At 33.3% G+C, this 12,099-nt stretch overlaps 1 protein-coding gene across 1 annotated transcript in view; it reads left to right on the forward strand.

Annotated features, from left to right (window-relative positions):
- Positions 1-12,099, forward strand: part of LOC134707168 (serine/threonine-protein kinase 11-interacting protein-like) — a 43,964-nt gene that overhangs the window by 26,756 nt on the left and 5,109 nt on the right. Inside the window, exons 15-21 of the mRNA XM_063566721.1 lie at positions 1,625-1,781; positions 2,031-2,125; positions 4,496-4,726; positions 7,616-8,571; positions 8,980-9,080; positions 9,734-9,912; positions 11,902-12,069. Coding sequence (XP_063422791.1) covers positions 1,625-1,781; positions 2,031-2,125; positions 4,496-4,726; positions 7,616-8,571; positions 8,980-9,080; positions 9,734-9,912; positions 11,902-12,069 — 1,887 coding nt within the window. The remainder of the gene's footprint in view (positions 1-1,624; positions 1,782-2,030; positions 2,126-4,495; positions 4,727-7,615; positions 8,572-8,979; positions 9,081-9,733; positions 9,913-11,901; positions 12,070-12,099) is intronic.

The raw sequence follows: 12,099 nt of genomic DNA on the forward strand, positions 1-12,099 counted from the left end.
AAAAAGGAAACCATTATAGGTCAACGTACTGCCTTCAACACAGAGCCTTGGCTCACATCGAACAAGCTCTAAAGGGCCCCAAAATTACTAGTGTAAAACCATTCAAATGGGAAAACCAACAGTCGAAACTATATAAAAAACGAGAAAGACATATAAATTACATAAACAAACAACAACTACTGTACATCAGATTCCTGACTTAAAACAGGTGCAAACATTTGCAGCGGGATTAAACTTTTAAATGGTACCAAACCTTCTCCCTTTTTCTGAAACAATAGCATAACATCACAACATAGAAAAACACACGATAAAATATATAAATAATGCTTATTACCAAAAATCAAAGATCAAATATGAAATTTGGTGATGTCACTTTTACAAATCTTGAGTTACCTCCTTTGCAAAATGGAGGTCAAGTTCAATATTGACAATATTCACTTTCACTGTTCATGAGTTGTGGTTCTTGAAAGATTGTAAAATGGTGTTTCTTAGGCAACCAGTCCCCTTCGCTTTTTGTGAAAATCTCTGGATCTGCCACTGGACTACTGTTGCCTATATTTACCATGGGTTGGCTACTTATGTAAAAAATTAATAGCTGAAATAGATAGTATACATGTTAATGTTAGATTCCATGTTTTTTTCAAGCTATAAATCCTTACACTTAGGGTATATGACGTGTTATTGAAGTTGGTCGAAAGCCAAAAATATCAATAAGGGAGCTACAATAGACCACTTTCGAGTTCATCCGTCACCGGAAAAAACTCGTCAATTGTACGCGCCTTTATCACCGTCATTTGTGGGTTTAGGGGCGTCGTCACTTCCTTCCAATGTTGAGCGAGTGGTTGGAAAACTATAATTCTATATTTTGTACGAATTATTCGGAAAATTGAATTCTCAAAATTGACAATCAACACTGCTGTCATTAGGGAATTGTCAGTAAGTACCTACAGAGCAACCATTATGTCTAGTTTATCCTGCACAAAGACGATCACCAAGACGCTTGATGAACGTAAATAGAGCAGGGATACAGGCGAGCCCCTCTATCTGGTAAATGACGTCATAAAGGCGTGCATAATTGACGAGTTTTTGCCGGTGACGGATGAACTCGAAAGTGGTCTATTGGATTTTTATAGCAAGGGTGGGGTGAAGTTTTGAAAAAAAAGACAGGACAGGTGTTCAGTTAATAAAGGCCAGATTAACAACTTGACCATGCAAAAAGGCAGGAGTGGACGACAATTTAGGTATAAAAAATCGGATTGAACTAATGAAAAAAGGCAGGACAGAATAAAGTGAAAAATAAAAAAGCAGTATGATATTTTTAACTTAAAAAAATATCGGACAGTTTTTTTCATTTCTGCCCATCCCCCCAATAAAAATCAAATATTAGTTCCATTAATTGATAGTTCCATATTGATAACTGTCGCTTTTACCGTTCAGGGGTAATAGTCCTTGTAATATTGAAAAATGCCTGGTCACCTATATAAATTTTGAAAAATCTAGTCTACTGTCACTCTGACAACCTCTAGTTTTCTTAATAGTTTCTCATTCCATCAAAATACTGTCTTCCATTTTTCTCCAGAACATGCAAATCAAACTACCTTTTTATACAATTTTATAAATACAGGAGATTCAATGAAGTACATATGTCCAAAATGTAAAAGTGAAATGGTGGTGGAGCTGGATACCAAAGAATTACCAACCTCTTTACAGAACACACCAGTAGGATCATATATATCTGGTGATAGTTTCCTAGGGACGCCCAGCAAAGGCTTCATAAATGGGTAACTTTACTTTTATTCATTAGAGCATCATATAACCATATAATCGTCAGCGCCATCAGCTTTTAAATCAGTACTCAGAGTTTTCATTTGCTAATACATGTAATAAGAATTTACAATAAATAAATTAGCCATGTGTTAAGAGTTTAAAGTAACCCTTTTATTGACCAATAAAAAACTAACATTTTGGAAATAAGTCTGACTGAACATCACAAATAATTTATAATTGATTGTATGAACATTGTTTTTCAGTAATATAATATCAGGATCTCCTGTAGCTAAATCTTCACCAATAAAGGAGAAAGACAATAGAACTATTGGTATGGATGAGGTAGATGGAACTACAGGTAGGTTTTATATTTATTTTCTACTTTAAAAGACTAAACTTTCTTCCAATGGTGGAAGACTGGACTGTACTGTAGAGTGTTAGTTTGGACTATTCTTTATGGTGTGAGAGGCAAGACTGGACTGTACCGTAGAGTGTTAGATTGGACTATTCTTTATGGTGTGAGAGGCAAGACTGGACTGTACCGTAGAGTGTTAGATTGGACTATTCTTTATGGTGTGAGAGGCAAGACTGGACTGTACTGTAGAGTGTTAGATTGGACTATTCTTTATGGTGTGAGAGGCAAGACTGGACTGTACTGTAGAGTATTAGATTGGACTATTCTTTATGGTGTGAGAGGCAAGACTGGACTGTACCGTAGAGTGTTAGATTGGACTATTCTTTATGGTGTGAGAGGCAAGACTGGACTGTACTGTAGAGTGTTAGATTGGACTATTCTTTAGGGTGTGAGCGGCAAGTCTGGACTGTACTGTAGAGTATTAGATTGGACTATTCTTTATGGTGTGAGAGGCAAGACTGGACTGTACTGTAGAGTGTTAGATTGGACTATTCTTTATGGTGTGAGAGGCAAGACTGGACTGTACTGTAGAGTGTTAGATTGGACTATTCTTTAGGGTGTGAGAGGCAAGTCTGGACTGTACTGTAGAGTATTAGATTGGACTATTCTTTATGGTGTGAGAGGCAAGACTGGACTGTACTGTAGAGTGTTAGATTGGACTATTCTTTATGGTGTGAGAGGCAAGACTGGACTGTACTGTAGAGTGTTAGATTGGACTATTCTTTAGGGTGTGAGCGGCAAGACTGGACTGTACTGTAGAGTATTAGATTGGACTATTCTTTATTGTGTGAGAGGCAAGTCTGGACTGTACCGTAGAGTGTTAGATTGGACTATTCTTTATTGTGTGAGAGGCATCATCTTCCTAGTGATGGTGACTTGACCTTCTTCTTTGGTTGATGGAATGGGTTTTTTATTCCCATAGATTCAACTCTCTTAGGGTTAAATACTTGTCTTTCTCTTTTCAAGTTTTCATTCTGTGATTAAACTTTCATTCTAAAGGGTTTGACATCTCCTTAGGATAAAATTAGTTTCTTCTAGGGGTGAAAGACTGGTTTATTATATGACACAAATTCATTTGGGGAGCGTATAATTGTATGATGTCATTGTCCAGAGATACATTTGGTTTCCTGACAATAACTTAAGTTAAGTGAATGGATCTCCTTGCAATTTTTCAAGAGGGTTCAATACCACAAAAGGAAGGTTGTGATTGATTATGGGGATGATGGTTTTAACTGTGTATGAATTAGGGACCCAAAAGGGGCCTAAAACAAGCATTTTTCAACTTTAAGAATAATTACTTGTGTATAAGTATTTCAATTGCTCTGAAATTATACCACAATATTTAATTATTTAATTAACGAGTAGAAGGTTTGGAAATATTTTGGTGGTTATGGTGTCTAGGAATAAAGGACCAAAAAGAGGCCAAAAACAAGCATTTTTCTAGTTTCCAGACAATAACTTGTGTTTAAGAGTATGAATCTCTCTGAAATTGTACTACAAGGTTCCATACTACAAAAGAAATGCTGGGATTGAGTGTTGGGGTTGTTGCTTAAAGGGGAGATTCAAAAAGTTTGGGGGGTTCCAATTTTTTAAAGGGGTTCCAATTTTTTTCTTCAAAATTTTTCAAAATTTCAAGAAGAATCTTTAATTGACAGTATTGGGCAATACATTTGTAAGATCTTGACATTTATGTTGTGTCAGAAACCTATACTGTGTCAAAAATTTTATCACAATCCAAATTCAGACAGTATCAAGCTTGAATATAGTGTCTAAATTTGCCCCAGCGGTTCAGGGTTCAACCTCTGTGGTCATATCAGGAATCGCTCAGCGAGGCAATTTTTTTTTTTTTTTAGGATACTAATCTTTCTCCGTGGGACGTGGAACTTAAAAATGGAATAAAGCAATTAAAAGCTATCATAGGGCCTTTGACAATGAGAAAAATCCATACCCTGTAATCTTATAAAAGCCCCATCATGAAAATTTTGAAACAATTTTAAACGAGAAAAATAACAGCCTATTTTATAACCAAACAATTTACGAAAAATAAATATGAAAGACCAAGGAAATCCACAATTATACATGTGCAGGCTCCTACCTTGGAACAGTACATAAAGAATGCAGCAGGGTTAAACATGTTTGTGAACACTCAATCTTCCCATGCACCTCAGACACTGGTGGAACAGCATAACACAAGAACAAAAGATATATATTTGAGCTTGCTTACTTATTGTTCTTTATTTATCAAGTAAATACCATTATGATAACATGTGTTGATCCCCTAGTTCTAATAGTATTTAATCTATATTTTAACAGAAGGAGACATAGTACAGCTGAGAACAAAAACAAAGGAACAAAGTTCTCATAATGTCAAAAGAAATAGAAGTTTCTTGCTACCAGAATTGAAGGGAACTTCTGATGCTGAAGATAATGTTCAAATGAGACCAAAAACTGAAGGACATGATTTATATAGGAAGAACAGAGAGAAAAGTTTCCAAGAATTGGAACAGAAAGGAATATATGATACTGATGAGTCAGAATATAATGGTAATTGTCCCACTGATTGATTAGGTTACAGGGCTTTCCATTGAAGCCGGTAGCCGGCGGAAATCCGCCGCTTACGGTGGCTTCAAGTGCCGGCTACTTCACTGACAAAAATATAAATTCAAAAAGAAAAAAAAAATCTTTTTCAAATGTTTACAGGCAGCCGAGAGACGTATTGTCGCAAAGTCGCGGTCACGATAAACAAGGATGAAAAGTCAGTGTTTACCTTGGGCTAAATATAGTTCACATGAATTCAGGTCACTGATTGGTTGTCTATTTAAAGTCAGAATGCATCGTTTCTTTTCAAAGATAACAAGAGAGACGTTCCGGTGGTCTTTGAATGATAACAATAGAGACGTTCCGATGGTCATTAACTCGTTGGCTTTTTTTGGCTTGATTAAACGTGAAGACAATCAGATAGGATGACAATCTTATGTTATGGAATAATATTAGTCAAATTAAAGAAAGTGTAGTAGATCATATTGTTCAGAATCTGGAAAACAGTATCTTTTGAAGTTCATTTTCAAAGCCCACGTGGTGTTCAGAGAATCAAGGTCAAAAACGAAAGTAGAATATTGTCGACTCGACCTCAAATAAATAACATTTCCAAATGATTAATGTATCCGACTTATTGAACAGTTTACAAAAAAAAAAAAGAGAAAATCAGTGGATATATCAATTTTCTGTCAATGCTTGAGAAATAATTGTATGATTTAAATACGCGTAACAGTCTTTAGAGAGAAAAGGGGGGTAATTTGTTTACAAATCCACGTAGTTATGCAAAATAAATCGATCAAGATTTCTAACAAACCGGATGATTATTTAAATAAAACTCCTTTAAAAGTAAATGAATTTTAAGCATAAGGTAATGAAAATAAAAAAAACTAATATAAAAAAAAATGAAATTTCTTTGAGTTTTTTTTTTTCTTTCTTTAATTTCATACATAAAAAAATGGTCATTTGAAAGATGAAATTAGGTGCCAGGAGATTGCGAGAATGCAGGATTTTGCTCTATTTATGCCAGAGCTTCTGGGGGCCTTGAGCGGCCCCCAGACCCCCTGCCGTAAGGCACCAAGCTTACAGCTTGGTGGGCGTCCGGCTTCGCCGAACGCATGTTACAGCCGCCTATAATTTTAATTGAGCCTTCTACTTCAATTTCAATGGAAAGCCCTGAGGTTAACCTTAAGGAAAGCAATAAATCAGGATGATTTTATATTGTCTTGCTGTTAATATGGGAAGTAATATGTCAAAAGAATTGAAATAATCTGTCCATCAAATAGGATCACCATGAATATTGTCAAAATCATAAACATCATGACTTGAATAATGTATTGTATTATTTGAAATAAAATTCCATAATATGCTATGGTGTACTACAGTATGTGTGTACATTTCACCTTCTAGTTATTTTGATATTAGAAAAGCATAATTTTGATATGACATATCAAATTATACTTTACTAATAACAAAATAATACCGGAAGTTTTGAAAATTCAAAAACAATAGCACTGAGTTTTGATTGGATAGTGCTGCTGTCTGTCCAATACCACCGCGGTGAATTACAATAGCGCTGAACATTGCTGTGCTAAAATGGCCTGGGGAGAACACTGTATGTTTTGACCTGTATCCTATTTAAGCATTGAATCAATTAATGATAAATGTAAAAAAATAAATTTCACTGATGAACAGATAAATTTACTGTGCATTTCTATTTAAATTAAAGTTATCTCCCCTTACAAAGAAAACGTTTGACAAATTTTGAATTTGTCTAAGAGTATTTTCTTTATATATATGGCTTATCATAAGGTAAAACCACAGAATTTTCTTCGTTTAAATATTATTCACTTTTAAAATACATTATTTATATCGGTTAATAATACGCTTCTCTTATTGGATAGAAAAGGGCCATATGACATTCTTTATTCTTCAGTAAGAACTTCTTTTGGTCTTTAACAGAGAAAACAGACCAGAAAACTAGTTCTTAACCGACTTTTACATGTTAATGATTCTTGGAGCGTGGTTTCTCTGTTAATGACGTGGGTCATGGTTTCTCTGTTAATGTCTGGTGGGGCATGGTTTCTCTGTTTAGTGACATGTCCCTTAAATTAAAAAAAATCTGATTTAAATTTTGTATATAAGTTATTGAATTGTTTACCATATGTTTTCTAAAATTATAAAATTATATAAATCTTTATTTAGTATTCAAACATCCAAAATCTATTTTGTACTAAAATGAATGGCAGTGGCATATAGTAACATGTATTACTATGAATGGTCTTTAATCTTTGGTATAGAAATCTTACAAAGTTTGTTTTGAACATTTTGAATTTATGAGAATTTTTAAAAACATGGTTCTTCAATGAAATAAACATAATAGTTATTGAAGAACTGGTCATTTGTGTGATACATAGACTGCCCATAGGACAGTCCATTTATGACAATAATGACCATTTTTTAAATTAATCACTTTTATGTAATTACTGCATGGGAATTTGATTGTTTCATTAACAATTTAAACCATTCATCTTCTTTTGAAACTTGTCATCTTAGAATGTTAAAAAAAAACCTGTACTTTCTTTATTTTTCATACTATTATGTAAAATAATTTGATAGTACATTCAAAATTTAACCACCTAATTGTGTTTATTTGACATATGGCATTATGTATTTCTCATTGTTGTGTGACTTCCTGTTTTATATTGTCAAAAATGAAATAAATGATAGTGCATGAAGTTGGTGAAACACATGTGAAACTTTCAAATAAAAAGGAAGCACTTGAATGTCTTACATTTGAATAACCTAAACATAGTTAAAGCCGCAATTGATTTCTGGAACATTTTATGATTTTGTAATTTTGTAAATATTATTGAAATAGAACCATTGATTTTATAGGGAACAAAGAACCATCTGCAGTGATGTCTAACTCAGCTATGATCAGTGGAACAGAGAAAGAAACAGTTATACAGAAATCTTACTCTACTGGAACAACGATGTGTGATATGGACAAACTACAGGCTGATGATGAAAATCCAGAATATACAAGAAATAGTTCGTGGTCAGGAGTTAAAAAGTCTAACTCTCATTGGGTTTTAAAAAGATCTTCCATAGATAGTGATATCACAATACTGACTAATGACAGTAGTAGCATAGGTGTCATTTCTGAGTCAACAAATGAAAGTAGTAGTATAGCTGTCATTTCTGAGTCAAGTAATGACTTGATAGCTGATAGAATTCTTGATGTGTTCAGTGATAATAGTGAAGCTAAGTCTGCTAATAATTTAACACTTCCAGTCAGAAAAGCTGGTTTAAACTCTAGTCAAAATTGTGAAATAGATATTGTCTCACGTAAACTAACTGGGATATCTGAGGAAGCAGCAGTGGTTACTCCTATGGGGTCTCCTCTGTCAAGCAGTATATGTTCTAGCATGGTTTCAAGTGTTTATGAAAATACTGTTACATCTCCAAGTTCTGAAAACATACACCAAGAGACTCTGGACTCATATAAAAATTGTGATAATGGTTTCCATGATAACCATAATGGAAATGAAGAAAGTATTTATGATGTTTTTGTAACGAATGATAATAAGGAATTTAATTCAAGGCACACAAAAGGAGAAATTGACAACAGGGATAGTTCATTGACTGTAGAAGTATTGAATTCAAGTGAGACAGCAATGGATAATTCAAATCTAGACTATGGTTCTGGAGATGTTTCCATGGAGGCTGATAGTGTATTAAAGAGTTTCTGTGATACAGATTTTACTAACATTGATCATAGATTAAAGCTGTTTTTAACCATGACCTATCTAGAAGAAAATGACATAGAGAAGCTTCAGTGTGCTGTTAAGGTAATGATTAAATATATGTATTTGTGGCAGTAGCCTATCAAAGAGAAAATGTCATAGAGAAGCTTCAGTAATCTGTTAAGGCAATGATTAAATATATGTATTTGTGGCAGTAGCCTATCAAAGAGAAAATGACATAGAGAAGCTTCAGTAACCTGTTAAGGTAATGATTGAATATATGTATTTGTGGCAGTAGCCTATCAGAGAGAAAATGACATAGAGAAGCTTCAGTGTTCTCATAAGGTAATGATTATAAATGTATTTGTGGCAGTAGCCTATAGAAGAAAATGACATAGAAAAGATTGCAGTGCCTCCTTTTCTACGAATTTCTTGTTTTATTAGTACTCATTGTTCTCAGCTTTGTAATGATTGACATGTAAGGTATAAAATGTTTTGATATTCCTCTTACAGGTAGATATAGTACAGTATATGGAGACTGAGGAGTTCACAGGATACTTGGTGGTGTCTACTGACAGAATCTTTATCTTCAAGTTCATTGACAAAGAAGACTGGTAAGTTACTTATGTTTATTGCAATGTTATTATATTAAAATAGATAGGCTACTAAAGTTGAGTCTTAACGAGATGGACCTTGTTGTTATTTGTTCATTGATGAATCCTTGCAGCTTCTGTTAAGATGATGAACAGTTAATTTTATGAGATTTTAATCTTGTGTGCTAAAATCTCATGTACATCCACCAATTATTAAAAATTATAAAATGTCATATAACTTATGTCTCACTTTTTTTAACAAAAATGTATACATTAATAAGATTTAATGCTTCCCCATGCATATTAGTTCATTTTTTGTCTTGTACAATTTGATAGTTTATTCTTTTTTAAATGGCAAGATAAAGGAGAAGAAGCAATTTTGATTTATCAAATTTTCAGAACTTAATCTTGAGTTTGAACTACTGTAAAATGTAGAGGTTTTTTTTTAAATGATTTTTTACAAGCTAAACAACCATGAAACCATGAAATAACAGAAAAACACACCTTTGTTTTGTCTTTTGATTGGTTAAATATGTGAAGTTAATTTATTTTGATAACCATGGACGTCCAGCTGAATTAATAGTGACACACAGGAGATTTTTTTGTTTTATGAATTTTCAAGTATAAGATTTTAAAACTATAAATAATTTTACATAATGTAAATTCTCTTTCAGTGATGATTACGAAAGCTGTTTGAAATGTATAGAAAATCAACCAATCACAGAACTGCAGTACATTGATATTGGTCTTGGTTACCAAAGTCTGAGGTTTGAGTTCAGCACTGAATGTTCCAGTTTCACTTTTTTGATACGAGATGAAGGAAGGTGTAAATACTTCATCAATCTAATCACTAGTATGTTTTTTTCTGAATTGTTCATTTTAAAAGTTTATACCCCTGCTTTAAAAAAGTGGGAGTATACTGTTTCACCTCTGTCTGTCCGTCAGTCTATCTGTCTGTCCCATAAATATTTTTTTGCATCTTTCTTACATTACGAGAACTTCTGAAATTTTATTTGAGGGTTTATAAAAGTCAGCTATACCATGTGAGGGATTTTTTTATATTCATCACTCAACAACTTCCTGTTTACTGAACACTTGTATCATTTTACACATGATAGCCAATTAAAAATGTTCATCACATTTTTTTCAGGAACTACAATACAAGAATTTCTGAAATCTGGTTTCAGGATTTATATAAGTCAGCTATACTGTGTGATGCATTTTTAGATGCATCACTCAACAACTTCCTGTTGACTGAACACTTGTATCATTGTAATGTTTTTTATGTCAGCATTAAGTTTCAATCTATGTTTACATTTTTTAAACATCAAAAACCTTGTCAAACATTCACAAATTTTATCTGATGTAGAAAGAAGAGAATCAAATTTGGAGCCTCACAGAAAAAAAAGTAGTTGTAAAGCAGTGCTGTTACCTGAAATGAATGAAATATTAGCAAATATAAGAAAAACAAGACGGTTACCCTTACAGAAAGAAAAAAAGTATTAGTTAAACAACACTGTTGCCCTTACAGAAAGAACAAAGTATTAGTTAGACAAGACTGTTGCCCTTACAGAAAGAAAAAAGTATTAGTTAAACAAGACTGTTGCCCTTACAGAAAGAAAAAAGTATTAGTTAAACAAGACTGTTGCCCTTACAGAAAGAACAAAGTATTAGTTAAACAGGACTGTTGCCCTTACAGAAAGAACAAAGTATTAGTTAAACAAGACTGTTGCCCTTACAGAAAGAACAAAGTATTAGTTAAACAGGACTGTTGCCCTTACAGAAAGAACAAAGCATTAGTTAAACAAGACTGTTGCCCTTACAGAAAGAACAAAGTATTAGTTAAACAGGACTGTTGCCCTTACAGAAAAAAACAAAGTATTAGTTAAACAAGAATGTTGCCCTTACAGAAAGAACAAAGTATTAGTTAAACAAGACTGTTGCCCTTACAGAAAGAACAAAGTATTAGTTAAACAAGACTGTTGCCCTTACAGAAAGAACAAAGTATTAGTTAAACAGGACTGTTGCCCTTACAGAAAGAACAAAGTATTAGTTAAAAAAGACTGTTGCCTTTACAGAAAGAACAAAGTATTAGTTAAACATGACTGTTGCCCTTACAGAAAGAACAAAGTATTAGTTAAACAAGACTGTTGCCCTTACAGAAAGAACAAAGTATTAGTTAAACAGGACTGTTGTCCTTACAGAAAGAACAAAGTATTAGTTAAACAAGACTGTTGCCCTTACAGAAAGAACAAAGTATTAGTTAATAAGACTGTTGCCCTTACAGAAAGAACAAAGTATTAGTTAAACAAGACTGTTGCCCTTACAGAAAGAACAAAGTATTAATTAAACAAGACTGTTGCCCTTACAGAAAGAACAAAGTATTAGTTAAACAAGACTGTTGCCCTTACAGAAAGAACAAAGTATTAGTTAAACAGGACTATTGCCCTTACAGAAAGAACAAAGTATTAGTTAAACAAGAGTGTTGCCCTTACAGAAAGAACAAAGCATTAGTTAAACAGGACTGTTGCCCTTACAGAAAGAACAAAATGTAGGTGAAACATCACTATACTGCTATCCTTACAAAAAGAACAAAAGTAAAGCAGTTATCTTACATTTACAGAAAGGGCAAAGTATTCATACCCATACAGAAAAAGCAAAGTGAAAATATAAAGGTGAAAAAAATATGCTTATCCTAAAAGCTATATGCCTACCCTTGGAGTAAGAACAAATCATAAAAAACATAATATAAACTCTCTTTCAGTGATGATTACGAAAAGTACTCTTGATGGTATTTAGAAAACTATTTTGCCAATGTTAAGATTGTTCTTTTAAATTGCAGGTATTGTGCAGGACACAGCATTTAGCGAAAACAGTAAGCTGCAGGGAATCAGTAAATATAATGCTGAAACCATGGAGAATTTGACATCAACTATAGCAGAGAGTGATGAGGAAAAGGATGGACAATTTGAGTTAGTCAGATATCTGTGTGGTATTTTGGTTGAAGAAGGTATTAGATGTATATAAAACTTTTGAGCAA

This window comes from Mytilus trossulus, chromosome 2 (assembly GCF_036588685.1).
Source record: "Mytilus trossulus isolate FHL-02 chromosome 2, PNRI_Mtr1.1.1.hap1, whole genome shotgun sequence".
Taxonomy (NCBI): Eukaryota; Metazoa; Mollusca; class Bivalvia; order Mytilida; family Mytilidae; genus Mytilus; species Mytilus trossulus.